This window comes from Oncorhynchus mykiss, chromosome 11 (genome assembly GCF_013265735.2).
Source record: "Oncorhynchus mykiss isolate Arlee chromosome 11, USDA_OmykA_1.1, whole genome shotgun sequence".
NCBI lineage: Eukaryota > Metazoa > Chordata > Actinopteri > Salmoniformes > Salmonidae > Oncorhynchus > Oncorhynchus mykiss.
This window is the reverse complement of record NC_048575.1, coordinates 19,476,318-19,495,912: the sequence shown is the minus strand read 5'-3', so window position 1 is coordinate 19,495,912 and position 19,595 is coordinate 19,476,318. Positions and strand designations below refer to the sequence as shown.

Here is a 19,595-nt window from a genome sequence, read left to right as displayed (position 1 = left end):
CGGTGAATGTCACACACTAGGGTGCATTCTGACCAGCAGGGTACTTCATAGAAACACACGTCTGTCATTTTGATGGTGTAAATAGATTTTTTTACATAGCATGATTCATATTAAACAAAGTCTGTAACAAAGCAATAGTTACTACACACACCTTGTTCAATATGAAACCTAACGGAACTATCCGTTTTATGGAACACACAAACCTCAAACAAAGACCATTTTATTTGGAGGGGGATTACATTTCCAGGAATGATTAAAAACACTTGAAAACAATCCAATCCATGCTACAGTACTATTGATGAGGTGTGTAGACAACACTTAAGGTAAGGACAGGAGAACGTCCCCACATATTACTTTGGTACAGCATGGACATTTTGGGGCGAAATTCACACAGAATGTTACAAAAACATAATAGAAACTTGAGACTTCATAATGCACATATTGACCCCCCCCCCCACCCCGACTCACCCACTTTGGGGTCCAGTACCAGTCCACCTGCATAGGCTGCTTTCTTTCTTCTACTCTTCCCTTTCCCAGAATCCCCCTCCTCCTCTCCCTCTGCCTGAGTGAGGGAATGTGAGAGAGCAAAATGGAGAAAGTGAGATGGAGAGCGAGAAAAACGTAGAGAGAAACAGAGAAAGTGAGAAAAGGAGAGGTGAAGGTAAGAGAGAAAGGAAGAAAGTCCGTCTTGCACTAGGCCCATACGGTGAGTGAGTGATGACAGACAAATCTAAAATGATTTATTACATTGGTAGGTTTCCTGTTCCTTTCAGTGCCAAAACCTAAATAAGCCAGAACTCAAAATCACTAAAAACATGTTTAGACTTTAGTTTAGTGCATTTCTCTACCCTGGCTCTGGCTACGACACAAAGGAAACAAAATCAAGTGTCTAGTATTGGCCTCATGCAAGTGTGTATACCAGTTCTTGTTGGGCCTTCTTGAAGGAGGGTTTGTCAGGTACGATGTAGTTCTTGTCATGGAAGGCATGGAGCAGCAGATACTCATTCCTTTCAGAACGACCCCCCATCAGAGTACGAGACTAGAGCGAGAGAGTGAGACGAGAGAGAGAGAGAAAAAGAGAGAGCGGGTTCATGTGTTAAGAATTACTCAGCATTTCACTCAACGGTGCGTGTGTGTCTCTCTCACCAGTACGTTGCCTGCTATGTTTGTGATCTGCAGGGCGAGAGGCAGCACGTTGAGCTCACACATGATCTGGAGGATCAGCTTGGCATCTGTCCATGTCAACTCCAACAAGTACAACAGGTGGGGGGAGTCACTGATGGAGGGACAGACACACACCAGGACCTTTACAGCTGAACTTTAGATTTTTATTGTGGGATCAAGCACTCATATGGAGAGGCACACACACACACACACACCTGTAGAGGTTTTTGATGTTCTCAGCAGGTATAGTGGCTCGCTCAGTCTTCAGCACCTGAGCAGCCAGCTCAGTCAGGTGGTAGCTCTTACAGCGAATCAGCTCCTTGGCTGAAATCTCAACGTCACACACCAGACGGCCACAGGTGGCGCTCTTCTCTGCAAAGCCACTGCGACCCTACGCAGCACAGGCACCAGAGAGGAAGACCATTAACACCCACTCGAACCTCCACTATCCTTTGCTGTAAGGCCTAGATATGGACCAAAGCCACTGCAAAGGAGTGTGACATGTGCAAGCAAAATGAAGGAGACTTTAGCTCAGTGTGCTAACATAATATTGAGTTGCTCTGAGGACCCAGGTTCGAGTCCCTGATACTCACCCCTAGTTTGGGCATGTTGGACCTCTTGAGGCGTCCGATCTTGGACCAGTGGGGGACCTTACACACAGTGATTCTCTGAAGGAGCACTTCCAGGTCAAAGCCAAATATATCATGACCCTACAGGAAATAGATGAGAAGAGAGGTCAGCTGGGGTGTAAATATAGAGAGCAGTAATACACAGTGGATTCTGAAAGTATTCAGACCCCTTCCCTTCCACATTTGCTTAAGCCTAATTCTAAAATTTAAATTATTTTTCACTCAATCTACACACGATACCCAATAATGACAAAGCGAAAATAAGTTGTTTTTTTTGTTGCAAATGTATAAAATAAAAATACCTTATTTACAATTCAAAAGTTGAAATTAGTTGCAAAATGAGAAGGAAATATAGTCAAGACACTGACAAGTACTTACTTACTTTTGTCAAAGAATCCTCAATTTGCAGCAATTACAGCCTTGTAGACCTTTGGCATTCTAGTTGTCAATTTGTTGAGGTAATCTGAAGAGATTTCACCCCATGCTTCCTGAAGCACCTTCCACAAGTTGGTTTGTCTTGATGGGCACTTACGTACCATACGGTCAAGCTGCTCCCACAACAACTCAACAGGGTTGAGATCCGGTGACTGTGCTGGCCACTCAATTATAGACAGAATAACAGCTGACTGCTTCTTCCCTAATTAGTTATTGCATAGTTTGGAGCTGTGCTTTGGGTCATTGTCCTGTTGAAGGAGGAAATTGGCTCAAATTAAGCGCCGTCCACAGGGTATGGCATGGCGTTGCAAAATAGAGTGATAGCCTTCTTTCTTCAAGAACCCTTTTACCTTGTACAAATCTCCCACTTTACACCACCAAAAAGAACCCCCAGGCCATCACATTGCCTCCACCATGCTTGACAGATGGCATCTAGCACTCCTCCAGCATCTTTCATTTTTTTCTGCATCTCACAAATGTTCTTCTTTGTGAACCGAACACCTCAAACTTAGATTTGTCTGTCCATAACACCCGTTTCCAATCTTCCTCTGTCCAGGGTCTGTGTTCTTTGCCCATCTTAATCTTTTCTTTTTATTGGCCAGTCTGAGATATGTTTTTTTCTTTGCAACTCTGCCTAGAAGGCCAGCATCCCGGAGTCGCCTCTTCACTGTTGACGTTGAGACTGGTGTTTTACGGGTACTATTTAATGAAGCTGCCAGTTGAGGACTTGTGGACTGTTTCTCAAACTAGACACTTGAATGTACTTATCCTTATGCTTAGTTTTGCACCACTCGTTCTATTCTGGTTAGAGCCAATTTGCGCTGTTCTGTGAAGGGAGTAGTACACAGCGTTGTACCATATCTTCAGCTTCTTGGCAATTTCGCGAATGGAATAGCCTTCATTTCTCAGAACAAGAATAGACTGACGAGTTTCAGAAGAAAGTGCTTTGTTTCTGGCCATTTTGAGCCTGTAATCAAACTCACAAATGCTGATGCTCCAGATACTCAACTTGTCTAAAGAAGGCCCGTTTTATTGCTTCTTTAAAATCAGAAAAACCGTTTTCAGCTATGCTAACATAATTGCAAAAGGGTTTTCTAATGATCAATTAGCCTTTTAAAATTAAAAACTTGGATTAGCTAACACAATATGCCATTGGAACACAGGAGTGATGGTTGCTGATAATGGTCCTCTGTACGCCTACAGTGGCAAGAAAAAGTATGTGAACCATTTGGAATTACTTGGATAGCTGCATAAATTGGTCATCAAATTTGATCTGATCTTCATCTAAGTCACAGCAATAGACAAATATAGTGTGCTTAAACTAATAACATACAAACTATTGTATTTTTCCTGTCTATAATGAATACATAATTTAAACATTCACAGTGTAGGTTGGAAAAAGTATGTGAACCCCAAGGCTAATGACTTTTCCATAAGCCAATTAGAGTCAGGTGTCAGCTCACCTGGAGTGCAATCAATGAGACGAGATAAGAGATGTTGGTTAGAGCTGCCCTGCCCTATAAAAAAGAAACTCAGAAAATTTGAGTTTGCTATTCACAAGAAGCATTGCCTGATGTGAACCATGCCTCAAACAAAAGAGATCTCAGAAGACTGAAGATTAAGAATTGTTGACTTGCATAAAGCTGGAAAGGGTTACAAAAGTATCTTTGTTCATCAGTCCACACTAAGACCAATTGTCTATAAAATGGAAAGAAGTTCAACACTGTTGCTATTCTCCCTAGGAGTGGCCATCCTGCAAAGATGACTGCAAGAGCACAGCGCAGAATGCTCAATGAGGTTAAGAAGAATCATATAGTGTCAGCTAAAGACTTACTGAAATCTCTGGAACATGCTAACATCTCTGTTGACGAGTCTACGATACGTAAAACACTAAACAAGAATGGTGTTCATGGGAGGACTCCACGGGAGAAGCCACTGCTGTCTAAAAAACAACAACATTGCTGCACGTCTGAAGTTTGCAAAAGTGCACCTGGACGTTCCACAGCCCTATTGGCACAATATTCTGTGGACAGATGAAACTACAGTTGAGTTGTTTGGAAGGAACACACAACACTGTATGGAGAAAAAAAAGGCACAGCACACCAACTTCAAAACCTCATCCCAACTGTAAAGCATAGTGGAGGGAGCATCATGGTTTGGGGCTGCTTTGCTGCCTCAGGGCCTGGACAGCTTGCTATCATCGACGGAAAAATAAATTCCCAAGTTTATCAAGACATTTTGCAGGAGAATGTTAGGCCATCTGTCCCCCAATTGAAGCTCAACAGAAGTTGGGTGATCCAACAGGACAACGACCCAAAACACAGGAAGTAAATCAACAGAATGGCTTCAACAAAAGAAAATATGCCTTCTGGAGTGGCTCAGTCAGACTCCTGACCTCAACCCGATTGAGATGCTGTGGCATGACCTCAAGAGAGCAGTTCACACCAGACATCCCAAGAATATTGCTGAACTGAAACAGTTTTGTAAAGAGGAATGGTCCAAAATTCTTCCTGACTGTGCAGGTCTGATCCGCAACTACGGAAAACATTTGGTTGAGGTTATTGCTGCCAAAGGAGGGTCAACCAGTTATTAAATCCAAGGGTAAGAAGAAGGGCGGGGGTGTATGCCTTATGATCAACGAGTCGTGTTGTGATCATAACAACATACAGGGACTCAAGTCCTTTTGTTCACCTGACCTAGAATTCCTTACAATCAAATGCCGACCGCATTATCTACCAAGATAATTCTCTTCGATTATAATCACAGTCGTGTATACCCCCCACCCTGAGCAGACACTTACAGCCCTGAAATAACTAAATTGGACTCTATGTAAACTGGAAACCACATATCCTGAGGCTGCATTTATTGTAGCAGGGGATTTTATCAAGGCTAATCTGAAAACAAGGCTCCCTAAATTTTTATCAGCACATCAAATGCGTGACCCGGGCTGTAAAAATCCTGGGTCATTGTTCTTCTAACTTCTGCGACGCATACAAAGCCCTCCCTCGCCCTCCTTTCAGCAAATCTGACCACGACTCCGTTGCTCCCAGAAACAAAAACAGAAAACGCCCGTGCTTAGGTCTGTTCAACACTGGCCCGACCAATCTGATTCCACGCTTCAAGACTGCGTTGATCACGTGGACTGGGATATGTTCCGGATAGCGTCGAACAACAACATTGACGTATACGCTGATTTGGTGAGCGAGTTTATTAGCAAGTGCATTGGTGATGTTGTATCCACGGTGAATATTAAAACCTTCCGCAACCAGAAACAGTGGATTGATGGCAGCATTCGCACAAAACTGAAAGCGCAAACCACTGCTTTTAATCAGTAAAAGGCGACCGGAAACATGACAGAATACAAACAGTGTAGCTATTCCTTCCGCAAGGCTATCAAACAAGCTAAGCATCAGTATAGAGACAAAGTAGTCGTAGACACAAGAGGTATGTGGCAGGGTCTACAGTCAATCACGGACTACAAAAAGAAAACTAGCCCTGTCGCGGACCCCAACATCTTGCTCCCAGACAAACTAAACAACTTCTTTGCTTGCTTTGAGGACAATACAGTGCCACCGACACGGCCCACTACCAAAACCTGCGGGCTCTCCTTCACCGCAGCCAACTTGAGTAAAACATTTAAATGTGTTAACCCTCGCAGGGCTGCAGGCCCAGATGGCATTCCTAGCCGTGTCTTCAGAGCATGCGCAGACCAGCTGGCTGGTGTGTTTAAGGACATACAGTGGGGCAAAAAAGTATTTAGTCAGCCACCAATTGTGCAAGTTCTCCCACTTAAAAAGATGAGGCCTGTAATTTTCATCATAGGTACACTTCAACTACTAAATGAGAAAAAAAAATCCAGAAAATCACATTGTAAATAAACAGTCACACTCCAAGCTCAGCATTTAACACCCTAGTACTCTCCAAACTCGTCACTCAGCTCGAGACCCTGGGTCTCAACTAGAGGTCGACCAATTAATCGGAATGGCCGATTAATTAGGGCCGATTTCAAGTTTTCATAACAATCGGAAATTGGTATTTTTGGACACCGATTTTGCCCCAAAAAAATTTACACCTTTAAAATGGTATTTTGTTTAACTAGGCAAGTCAGTTAAGAACACATTCTTATTTTCAATGGCGGCCTAGGAACAGTGGGTTAACTGCCTGTTCAGGGGCAGAACGACAGATTCGTACCTTGTCAGCTCGGGGGATTAATTCTTGCAACCTTACAGTTAACTGGTCCAACGCAATAACGACCTGCCTCTTGTTGCACTCCACAAGGAGACTGACTGCCTGTTACGCGAATGCAGTAAGCCAAGGTAAGTTGCTAGCTGGCATTAAACTTATCTTATAAAAAACAATCAATCAATCATAATGACTAGTTAACTTCACATGGTTGATGATATTACTAGATATTATCTAGCGTGTCCTGAGTTGCATATAATCTGACTGAGCATACAAGCATACAAGTATCGAAGTATCTAACTGAGCGGTGGAAGGCAGAAGCAGGCGCGTAAACATTCATTCAAACAGCACTTTCGTGCATTTTGCCAGCAGCTCTTCACTGTGCATCAAGCATTGCGCTGTTTATGATTTCAAGCATATCAACTCCCGAGATGTGGCTAGTGTAACCGAAGTGAAATGGAAGGCTAGTTAGCGCGCGCTAATAGCGTTACAAACGTCACTCGCTCGCTCTGAGCCTTGGAGTGGTTGTTTCCTTTGCTCTGCATGGGTAACGCTGCTTCGAGGGTGGCTGTTGTCGTTGTGTTGCTGGTTCGAGCCCAGGGAGGAGCGAGGAGAGGGACGGAAGCTATACTGTTACACTGGCAATACTAAAGTGCCTATAAGAACATCCAATAGTCAAAGGTTAATGAAATACAAATGGTATAGAGAGAAATAGTCCTATAATTCCTATAATAACTACAACATAAAACTTCTTACCTGGGAATATTGAATACTCATGTTAAAAGGAACCACCAGCTTTCATATGTTCTCATGTTCTGAGCAAGGAACTTAAACATTAGCTTTTTTACATGGCACATATTGCACTTTTACTTTCTTCTCCAACACTTTGTTTTTGCATTATTTAAACCAAATTGAACATGTTTCATTATTTACTTGAGGCTAAATTGATTTTATTGATGTATTATATTAAGATACAATTAGTGTTCATTCAATATTGTTGTAATTGTCATTATTACAAATAAAATAGAAAAAAAAAAAAAAATCGGTATTGGCTTTTTTGGTCCTCCAATAATTGGTATCGGTGTTGAAAAATCATAATCATAGTCTCAACCCCGCCCTGTGCAACTGGGTCCTGGACATTCTGACGGGACGCCCCCAGGTGGTGAGGGTAGGAAACAATATCTCCACCTCGCTGATCCTCAACACTGGGCCCCACAAGGCTGCGTTCTCAGCCCTCTCCTGTACTCCCTGTTCACCCATGACTGCGTGGCCAAGCACGCCTCCAACTCAATCATCAAGTTTGAAGACGACACTACGGTGGTAGGCTTGATTACCAACAATGACGAGATGGCCTACAGGGAGGCGAGGGCAATCGGAGTGTGATGTCAGGAAAATAACCTCACACTCAACGTCAACAAAACAAAGGAGATGAACGTGGATTTCAGGAAACAGCATTGGGAGCATCCCCCTACCCACATCGACGGGACAGTAGTGGAGAAGGTGGAACGTTTTAAGTTCCTCGGCGTAAACATCACGGACAAACTGGAATGGTCCACCAACACTGACAGCATGGTGAAGGCACAACAGCGCCTCTTCAACTTCAGGAGGCTGAAGAAATGTGTCTTGTCACCAAAAACACTCAAACTTTTACAGATGCACAATTGAGAGCATCCTGTCGGACTGTATCACCCAGCCTGGTACGGCAACTGCTCCACCCACAAGCGTAAGGCTCTCCAATGGGTAGTGAGGTCTGCACAACGCATCACCGGAGGCAAACTACCTGCCCTCCAGGACACCAACACCACCCGATGTCACAGGAAGGCCAAAAAGATCATCAAGGACAACAACCACCCGAGCCACTGCCTGTTCACCCCGCTATCATCCAGAAGGCGAGGTCAGTACAGGTGCATCAAAGCTGGGACCGAGAGAATGAAAAACAGCTTCTATCTCAAGGCCATCAGACTGTTAAACAGCCACCACTAACATTGAGTGGCTGCTACCAACATACTGACTCAAATCTCAAGCCACTTTAATAATAAAAAATTGGATGTAATAAATGTATCACTAGTCACTTTAAACAATGCCACTTTATATAATGTTTACATACTCTACATTGCTCATCTCATATTTATGTACTGTACTCTATACCATCTACTGCATCTTGCCTATGCCATTCGGCCATCGCTCATCCATATATTTATATGTACATATTCTTAGTCCATTCCTTTGTTGTGAAATTGTTAGATAACTTGTTAGATATTACTGCATGGTCAGAACTAGAAGCACAAGCATTTCGCTACACTCGCATTAACATCTGCTAACCATGCGTATGTGACCAATAAAATTTGATTTCACATCCTTTTCCCACCCTGCACTGTGAATGTTTACACGGTATTCAATAATTCAAACGTAGAATTGTGTGTGTGTTATTAGTTTAAACAGTGTGTGTGTTATTAGTTTAAACAGTGTGTGTGTTATTAGTTTAAGCAGTGTGTGTGTTATTAGTTTAAACAGTGTGTGTGTTATTAGTTTAAGCAGTGTGTGTGTTATTAGTTTAAGCAGTGTGTGTGTTATTAGTTTAAGCAGTGTGTGTGTTATTAGTTTAAGCAGTGTGTGTGTTATTAGTTTAAGCAGTGTGTGTGTTATTAGTTTAAGCAGTGTGTGTGTTATTAGTTTAAGCAGTGTGTGTGTTATTAGTTTAAGCAGTGTGTGTGTTATTGGTTTAAGCAGTGTGTGTGTTATTAGTTTAAACAAATAAATAAATTTTAGAATAAGGCTGTAACATTTTGAAAAAGTCAAGGGATATGAATACTTTCTGAATGCAATGTATGAAAATGACATCACAAAGTAGCTCCTATGCAGCGCATATTCTCAATTAGCTTATTACGTCACTCACATCTCACATGAAGCTGGTCTGTATCTTTATGGTTCTGCTATGTAGCTCATAAGTAGCTGGTATGTAGTTTCCCGTCTTACTCACCACCACGATGTCAGGGTCAAGTTTGTGCATCTTGGCCAGGAAGAATCCCAGGAGAGTTCTCTCAGTGGCTGCTATCTCCACCTTACCATTCTGACAGAGAGGGCGAGAGAGAAATGAGAGGGTTGGGGGGGGCGTCAGTGATCAAGTCAAAGGAGGAGAGGGACGCATTTCTATGTATTTGAACAGGGCTCTGACTCTTCACCTGCTAAAGGACAGGATTTCAGAGAAACCAGTGTGGTGTTGTTCTGTCATCACTCACCTTCTTCTTTACGGCATCCATGAAGTCATAAGGGAAGATACAGTCGTTGGGTTTACTGACCACTAAAACACACAAAGGACACAACACTGAGTAAGCAAACATTTGAGACAGTGAAAAAAAGCCAGAACATCCTTCCCCTCCCTCCCAGGTTGTGACACCAACTCACCACAGAAGTGTGTCTGGTAGGGGGGTTGAGGGGGGGCCTTGTCCAGGTGGAACCTGTGGTGGACCAAGGCAGCCAGGGACACAATCTAGGGATGGACAGGAAGCAGGAAATAATAGGTAAGGTTCAGGCCAGTTGCATCACTAATTATTTAGCCAAGTCTAATTAGTCAGAGTCACTATCACACGCAATCACACCACACAGAGAGAGTGAGCAAGAGAGAGTGAGAAACGGGGTTTGTACAGACAGTGGCATGTTAAATTTAAGGACTTAAACACGAATATTCTAATATCCCCAACATTTTCCATACGCACAAAAGGCAGGGTTGAATCTACATTTATCGGGCATTTTAGCTCTCAATGTGACGTTAGGTGGCACCTAATCATTCAGTTCTGTACCTGCCTGGCTGAGTGCCAGTGTGGGTGAAATGAGCGAGCTCACCTGGCAACCACAGACCAATATATTCTTCTAATATTTTTGATAAACATATTTGTTCATAATCTGTGCTCCTCTCAATTTAATTCAAGTACATTTCAAGTACCAACTTGAGAAGATGTCTGATTTTCAAGGTATTCCAGTACTTCAATTTCAGAGTGCCATATTGAAGTACTTTAAGCACTTTGTGCAAACCCTGGATAGAGAGAGAAGGTGGATGGTTTCAGAAAACTCCAGACATGTAGGGTTAATGTGTAACCATGGCTTTTCAGCCCTTTTGCTGCTCAGTGGCTGGAAAATTTGAAGAATAACATGCAAACACAGAGGTAACGGCTGTGGCGCCACGGAGAGGGTGTAACCAAAGCTAATCTAACAGGCCATCAGATCCCAGAAAACAGAAAAGATAACAGAAACATACGGTTTCTACCATAACAAACCATCCCTACACTAGCCGTAACAGGATTCCAATGGAGACCATCAGGGTTGTCACATCCTAATAAAGGCATTATTTGCCATCTGAAAAAGAAAAATGTATCTTATTGTATTTGAAGCCATATCCTTTCATATTTACCTACCTACAATAAAAAGGAAAGTAAAAAGGAGACCTTGTTAAGACAAGTGTTACACTACATGCAATAACATCCACTATCCATTTTGATTGGAATGTGCATTATCTATTGATTTGATAAGAGATGGGCCCATTGTTCAAGTGTAAAGTTCAAGAATTAGTCATTTACTAGATTACTCACAGTGAGAGTGTAGCAATATAACTCATAGAATGGGAACATTCTCCTCAGACCGTGTCAATGCCATAGAATGGGAATATCTGTTCTAGTGTCTGAATGGGAGTGTGTTCTAGGAATTCTAATTCTATGGGTTAGTTAAAGGGTACTTGTTCCACTTGTTAGTTCCACCTAGACTAAAAACTGCAACAAGAAAATAATGAATCCATTTTTAATGACATACCTACAGTAGGAGAATAGGCTACCAGTGCAGCAAGTAAGCTTTCTTGACTTGGACTGTCGGAAATAAAAAAAATTCAACACGTCTGACCTTTGTTTACCAGCTAAACTGCTGCTCTTTGTGAAAATGTGTTTGGAGTTACCTTTCTAGTTAGAGTTTATACTTCCTCTTCCAATTATAATTTATCTACCAAATCTATTACATTTTAAAATGTTGATTCCTTCTCCTTGCCATTATCATTCACCTGATAAGATGTTACATTTTCCCCCCCGTTTAGGTATGATGGTTTGCCTGGGAGGGGGTCCCTGGGCAAGAGAAGGTTGAAAACCCCTGATCTTAACATATGACAGAGACAGACCTCGTTGTGGTGTGTCTTGGGGTTCTGTACAGTCTTCAGGCTGATGGACATGACAGTGAGAGGTGGAGGAGGCAGGTCTTTGACCACAGTGACCAGGTCACTACGCATCGCCACTGCTTCCACCTTACACCAGCTCACAGGCACGCTGCTCAACTCTACAGGGAGACAGGAGAGAGGGTTAGAGGTGTGTGTTGCTTGTTTGTGTGAGTGTGTGACTATGAGAGAGTGCGTGTGAACGTCTGTGTGTCTCAGAACGTGTGTGTAGTCTTACGTGGGGTCTTGATGTCCAGCCAGCAGGGTCCTTTGATCTTCCTGCTGAGGAGGAAGTGCTCCAGGCTGGAGGTGTTGGTTCCAAACACCTTGGAGAAAGTCGCACCCTTGAGGTCCGAGGGCAGAGACGGATACTCAGCCTGCACAAAAAATACAATAACAATGGATAAGACATATATAAATATGAGAGAGAGAGAGAGAATGAGAGAGAGAGAGAGAGAGAGAGAGAGAGAGAGAGAGAGAATGAGAATACTCACAGAGTATCTGACTTCCAGGTACTCGGACTCTGTAGGGACGTCAGCGATCTCAAAGGCGTAGCTCTTCTCCACTTTCTACAGAGGGAAACAGAGAGCACAGTCAGCCTATCAACTAACCATTCAACCGAATCAGTCAACGTGTCTATAATAAACATACTAAGGAAGTCATGAAATTAACATTGGTTCCCATGTTTAGGCTACTTCCTGGTCTCTGCTAAGAAAGGGATATACCTAGTCAGTTGTACAACTGAATGCATTCAACTGAAATGTGCCTTCCGCATTTAACCCAACCCCTCTGACATCATTCTGTAAGTCTAATCCTTCTCTATCTGGTCCTAGGGGAGACAGGCACAGACCTTGGACTTGAACTTCATGATCTTAAACTTCTCAGAGAGGTCATTGACCTCCTGGTAGACGTCCATCATCCCCACCGGAGTGTCTGTCTCCTCGCCTGTCTTTGGGTTCACTTTCTGTCAATAACACACAACCAATAAGGAGACCCATTATAAAACACACAACCTACCAGAAGAGCAATCACAAAACACACAACACAGTATTAAGTGGAAACGTCAACCTTCCGTAATAAAGCTCAGAGACAGTTTGGGTCACAGTTGATTCCAATAGTAGTCTAACATGGTGTGAAAATGTGGATATTCTGGAGTAGATGATCATGTGACAGGAAACAGGACTCACGTGTTCGCGGGGCAGGAAGTGCATGGTCCTCTCGATGTTCTTCACTGACACACAGCAGCTGACGTGGGCCTTGGCTGACTCGATCCACACCTTACCAAATAGGTACACCACACCTGGAAAACACATTACATAACCATAAAATGACCACATCTTAACATGCCACATTTTGTTTGGGAAGGGCTCACTTTCTTGGTTGTTTTAGTGAGGATTCCTGGACATCTAATTGGTAATATGAACTCGGTTGGCTGTAATAGTCTATGGGTTAAGTAAGAACACACCTGTTTGGCTGTACTAGTCCATGGGTTTGGTAAAAACTCACCTGGTTGGCTGTATTGGTCCTCGAAGGCATCCAGCCAATAGAAGCGGAACATGAGCTCTCCCTCTGGCCCCTCGGCCAATGGGAGACGGCTGGGGTCGACTTGCACCTCCACGGGGGCCTCACTGTCCCCCTCCTCCTGACCCCAAGTCCCCCCCAGCTTGCCACTCCTGGAGGAACAGGATAGATGGGCTAAAAAGGTTCTCATGATCCAATGGTTGCTACTGTAAACCAGTGGAACTTAAAAATACTTGAAAGTTCTACTTAAGTAGCTTTTTGGGGTATCTGTACTTTACTATTTATATAGTAAATATATAAAGAAAATAATGTACTGTTTACTCCATACATTTTCCCTGATACCCCAAAGTACTCATTACATTTTGAATGCTTAACAGAACAGGAAAATGGTCTAATTCCCACACTAATCAAGAGAACATCCCTGGTCATCCCTACTGCCTCTGATCTGGCGGACTCACTAAACACAAATACTTCATTGGTCAATTACGTCTTGAGTGTTCCCCTGACTATCCATAATATAAAAGTCATGCTGTCTGGTTTGCCTCATATAAGGATTTTGAAATGATTTATACTTTTACTTATTTTAGAAATGTCATTTACTTTTGATACTTAAGTATATTTAAAACCAAATACTTTAACTCAAGTAGTATTTTACTGGTTGTTTCACTTTTACTTGAGTAAAAGTAAAGATACCTTAATAGAAAATGACTAAAGTATGACAATTGAGTACTTTTTCCACCACTGATGTAAACACACACACACACACAAAGGTATTTGGCCTCGACTCATAGTATAACCCATAGAGATAGAAGACTAGTGCCCAAAAGCCTATTTCAGCATTGGCAGCGCCACTGTGGACTTTCACCATTTTTGAAGTAGTCAACTTGGTGGGACTTCATATGGGTTAAGGAAGGACCACATAATTCCTACTCAAGTCACCATTAGGGATCAGCCAATTAATTATACGGGAGCAAACATTCCATAAATGCAGGTGCCAGTAAATCACCAACAATGACTTTATACCTGTTCAAACAGTATAAAGCCTTTCAGTTTGTTTGCCAACTCAAAGTAGAAGAAAATTGCCTACTTCAAAATAGAGATGGCCTCAATGGCACTGCCTGTGCTCTCACAGACACCATAATGGGAAAGATACAATGATGGCATGTCTAGCAAAGTCTATGGTAGAACCACTAACAGGAGACAAGCAAGCAGACACACACTCACAGTAGGACCAGGTCCTGTGGTTCTGCTTTGGGTTCCACTTTAACAGCTGGTTTGGTCTCTGGCTCCTCCTCTTCATTTGCAGGCCCCTCCTTTTCCTGTTCAAGCCCCACCTCCATGGGTTCGTCAAAGTCCACCCCGTCAAACTGCAGAGAGTTGTCCTCTGGGAGAGAGGGGAAGGGAGAGAGAGATTGATTGAGAGATGGACAGACTGACAGCTATTGGGGAAAAGGCAGCGTTTCCCCTTGGATCGTTGGTGTGGCCAATGGTGCACTCTCCGACTGAACATTTTAGATGCCCTCTTAGCTGTGGAAACAATTTTGCTGTTTTAAAGCTAATTTCCCACAATTCTCCTCATTTGGCCATGGGGCTTAGAGAAAATGTGCAGTTTTAAAGTAACTGTCCAGTGAAATTCTCCCTTTTAAAAGTTACCATTCTGTTAAAAATAATGTTTTTGTTCTATACTCGTATGTGGGAGAAAAAAATAAAAAGCACTTAAAAACCCCACCTCAAACTTCTATCTTAGAGCATTTCAATACTTGCTATTTCCTTACAGAATGTCATATTCCTGAGGAAGATGAGCTGGCAAATCAGCGGTCTAGAAGAGGATGAGCTGGCCAATAAGCGGCCACACCATTCAAACAAAAAAAGCTGCTTTTTAATTTAATTATACTGAACAAAAATAAACACAACATGCAACAAATTTAAAGATGTTATAAGGAAATCACTCAATTTAAATAAATGAATCAGGCCCTAATCTATGGATTTCACACAACTGGGAATACAGACACGCATTGGTTGGTCACATACCTTAAAAAAAAAATATATATTTAAGTACTGGCGTGGATCAGAAAACAAGTCAGTATCTGGTGTGATCACTCTCTACTGCACAAGCTATCTCTAACTGAATGCTCAACTATGAAAAGCCAACTGACAATTACTACTGAGGTGCTGACCTGTTGCACCCTCTACAACCATTGTGATTATTATTATTTGACCCTGCTGGTCATCTATGAATGTTTGAACATCTTGGCCATGTTCTGTTATAATCTCAACCCGGCACAGCCAGAATAGGACTGGCCACCCCTCAGAGCCTGGTTCCTCTAAGTTTCTTCCTAGGTTCCTGCCTTTCTACTGAGTTTTTCCTAGCCACCATGCTTTGCTTGCTGTTTGGTGTTTTAGGCTGGGTTTCTGTACAGCACTTTGGTGACATCAGCTGATGTAAAAAGGGGCTTTATAAATAAATTTGATTGATTACCATTTGCCTCATGCAGCGCAACACATCTCCTTCAAAAATCAGGCAGTTGATTGTGGCCCATGGACTGTTGTCCCACTCCCCTTCAATGGCTGTGCGAAGTTGCTGAATATTGGCGGGAACTGGAACACGCTGTATTACATGTCGATCCAAAACATGCTCAATGGGTGATCCCAAACATGCTCAATGGGTGACATGTCTGGTGAGTATGCGGGCCATGGAAGTACTGGGACAGTTTCTGCATCCAAGAATTGTGTATAGATTCTTGCGACATGGAGCCGTGCATTATCATGCTGAAACATGAGTGGATGGCGACGGATGAATGGCGCGACAATGGGCCTCAGGATCTCATCACGTTATCTCTGTTCCTTCAAAATTGACAGATTTGAATGCAATTGTGTTTGTTGTCCGTAGCTTTTGCCTGCCCACACCATAACCCCACCGCCACCATGAGGCACTCTGTTCACAACGTTGACATCAGCAAACCGCTCACCAACAACGCTTTACAGGTTGTCTGCCATCTGCCCGGTACAGTTGAAAACCGGCTTCATCCGTGAACAGCACACTTCTCCAACGTTCCAGTGGCCATCGAAGGTGAGCATTTGCCCACTGAAGCCGATTACGACACAGAACTGCAGTCAGGTAAAGACCCTGGTGAGGACAACGAACACGCAGATGAGCTTCCCTGACAAGGTTTCTGACAGTTTGTGCAGAAATTCTTCTGTTGTGTAAACCCAGTTTCATCAGCTGTCAGGGTGGCTGGTCTCAGACGACCCCACAGGTAAAGAAGCCAGATGTGGAGAGAAATAATCTTTAAGTGTATGGAACTTTTCTGGGATCTTTTATTTGAGCTCATGAAACATGGGACCAACAATTTACATCTTGTGTTTATATTTTAGTTCAGTGTACAATTTTTTGGAAGGAAAACTATTTCACTCATATTGTAAGTAATTATAGGTCATATATTATAGGAACCCGGAAACACTGGAAAGTTCCTATGCTATCCAAGTGATTCAAACATAAAATCAATGGCGGCCCCATGCCATTTTTTGTTTTATTTGAGATTTTCCCTGACTGTCTAGTTTTTATTCTGATGGTTGTTAGTTCTCAAACGTGATATTATTTAAAAATATATCGCTCCATTATCTTTTCTACATACTTTATATCTGGTTTTAGTCATTTAAGTTTACACTGAAAATGTTTTTACATCAGATCTTTTGGAGTAGCATCCACAATTTAGCAGAATATAGGGGAAACACTGACAGGGTTAGCCGAGAGCTGGTTTACCAAAGAGATTGAAGGAAGAATCCAAACTATATTTTAGTAGTTATTTGCTTAGAAAACTGTTAATACCGTCCCAAATGTTTTGCATGTCAGTTTTCAAGATATTGGACTTTCAAGAAGCAAAAATGTGTCACATGCCACATCAAAAATGCATCATGATGTGGCAAGCAACACCTTGCTTCTTGAAAATTTCACTGACATGCAAAAATGCTATTTCAGCCTGGGGTGCCTGTTCTTAATACAGTCCCCAAATGTTTTGCATCTACCTATCAATTTTGGTACATTAACATTAGTATTTCATTTTAAACATTAGTTTACCATTGTCATGACGTTGGCCTCTTTGGGTATAGCAAGCCCCATCCCCCTCTCCCCCTTGCCTCTTTCAACTAGGTTGCTGTGGTCAGAGAGACGTCGTAAATTCCTGAGAAGACCCTGCCACAGGGCCACATAGTAGAAGAGGCAGAGTACATTTTCATAGAGGACAAAGGAATTCCTTCCACCTCACAGAACTTGAGGTACGAACAAATTTCATGTTCCAGAGAAAGTGTAAAAGATCGGTGAAGAATCCAGCTACGAACTGGTCCATTTGTCACAACTTGGGGAAGCTCATGGGAGACGGTGTGGCCACATTACCATAACGCTGTTTATATAATAGCCTCAGATATGAGGTTTACATCTAATTGTTGTATAAGATGAATGAGTGAGTATGATACTGTTTGTATAATTGTGTAATATGATTTTGGACTGTTTAATGAAGAAAAATAAAATTCCCTTTTGATTTGAACTAAATCAGAGGACCGCCCCTGAGCCCAGTTAGGGTCAGACATCCTGGGACAGCCCTTTATTCGGCCCTTCCGAATAAAGCCCCCACTCGGGTTTTGGATCAGCAGACCGAGCTTACCTCAATTACGAGATGGCTAAAGGTTGCAGACCATGTTTTTATCCTTTAGGAAGAGGACAAAGGATGTAAACCATTGCTGAATCTTTTAACCATACCACGTGGTTAAACTCTTAGACTATCGATACCAACAGAATACGAACAAGTCTTTGATATTAATTACTAGTCTGCAGCTAGGAATTCGGTTCACTGAACGTGAAGAACGACAACCGCCGAAACATCCATTCTATAACGAAACAAATGAATGTCACTCTGAACTATCCACTATAACCACTATAGAGAGAGAGACAAAAATTCTACAACTTTTCACCAGCGATCAAGACGACACTGAGCGTAAATATATATATTGATTGCAATTGTTCCCGAATGAGTGAGCGTTCATGTGCAAAGGATTAGCATTTCAATTGTTACAATTATCATTTTGTAGTGACTTCTTAGTCGACCCCCACTTCCCCTTTTGTCTAACAAGCCGCCATGCCGGTTTAGCCCACTAGGGCACATTCTCATTTCATGTAACCACATTTACCTTGTTTGTTTGTTTGTTTATGCATTTCTGTGAATTACTTAGTAATAAATAAATAATTTAAGACAATTGATGTATGGATGACTCATAGTGAAGACTGGGTTCGTGCAGATAACCAACAATTTACGACTTTGGAATGAGACTAAAGTGAGATTAAGTAAATAATTCATTCATTTGAAGAGTAATTGATCAGAGAAAATATCTGAAAAGTTATTTTAGGAAATGATAACTTTGAAATCTGAATATTTTTCCTTGGTGCCCCAACTTCCTAGTTAATTACATTTACAGGATTAATCAGACCCACTGGCTCCAGGTCATCCAGGTCCACTGGCTCCAGGTCATCTACAAGTCCATCTACAGGTCCATGCTAGGTAAAGCTCCGCCTTATCTCAGTTCACTGGTCACGATGGCAACACCCATCCGTAGCACGTGCTTCAGCAGGTGTATCTCACTGATCATCCCTAAAGCCAACACCTCATTTGGCCGCCTTTCGTTCCAGTACTCTGCTGCCTGTGACTGGAACGAATTGCAAAAATCGCTGAAGTTGGAGACTTTTATCTCCCTCACCAACTTCAAACATCAGCTATCTGAGCAGCTAACCGATCGCTGCAGCTGTACATAGTCTATTGGTAAATAGCCTACCCATTTTCACCTACCTCATCCCCATACTGTTTTTATTTATTTACTTTTCTGCTCTTTTGCACACCAATATCTCTACCTTTACATAACCATCTGATCATTTATCACTCCAGTGTTAATCTGCAAAATTGTAATTATTCGCCTACCTCCTCATGCCCTTTGCACACAATGTATTAAGACTCCCCCCTTTTTTTTCTACTGTGTTATTGACTTGTTAATTGTTTACTCCATGTGTAACTCTGTGTTGTCTGTTCACACTGCTATGCTTTATCTTGGCCAGGTCGCAGTTGCAAATGAGAACTTGTTCTCAACTAGACTACCTGGTTAAATAAAGGTTAAATAAATAAAAAATATTTTTTTTAAATCAGTTGATCGCATAATTCTAATTACAGAGATTCTTTGATAAAAACTATGTCTTCAATTTTTATTTATTTTTATTTTATTTCACCTTTATTTAACCAGGTAGGCAAGTTGAGAACAAGTTCTCATTTACAATTGCGACCTGGCCAAGATAAAGCAAAGCAGTTCGACAGATACAACAACACAGAGTTACACATGGAGTAAAACAAACATACAGTCAATAATAAAGTATAAACAAGTCTATATACAATGTGAGCAAATGAGGTGAGAAGGGAGGTAAAGGCAAAAAAGGC

The 19,595-nt window shown here is 42.1% G+C and overlaps 1 protein-coding gene across 1 annotated transcript in view; it reads right to left on the bottom strand.

The window, feature by feature from the left end:
* pola1 (polymerase (DNA directed), alpha 1) overlaps positions 1-19,595 on the bottom strand; it is a 94,445-nt gene that overhangs the window by 65,474 nt on the left and 9,376 nt on the right. The window contains exons 9-23 of the mRNA XM_021620436.2: positions 14,347-14,506; positions 13,108-13,274; positions 12,789-12,901; positions 12,452-12,565; positions 12,096-12,170; positions 11,840-11,978; positions 11,569-11,723; positions 9,816-9,900; positions 9,650-9,711; positions 9,391-9,480; positions 1,758-1,874; positions 1,380-1,555; positions 1,147-1,276; positions 920-1,039; positions 469-562 (exon numbers count right to left, since the gene is read on the bottom strand). Coding sequence (XP_021476111.2) covers positions 469-562; positions 920-1,039; positions 1,147-1,276; positions 1,380-1,555; positions 1,758-1,874; positions 9,391-9,480; positions 9,650-9,711; positions 9,816-9,900; positions 11,569-11,723; positions 11,840-11,978; positions 12,096-12,170; positions 12,452-12,565; positions 12,789-12,901; positions 13,108-13,274; positions 14,347-14,506 — 1,797 coding nt within the window. The remainder of the gene's footprint in view (positions 1-468; positions 563-919; positions 1,040-1,146; positions 1,277-1,379; positions 1,556-1,757; positions 1,875-9,390; positions 9,481-9,649; positions 9,712-9,815; positions 9,901-11,568; positions 11,724-11,839; positions 11,979-12,095; positions 12,171-12,451; positions 12,566-12,788; positions 12,902-13,107; positions 13,275-14,346; positions 14,507-19,595) is intronic.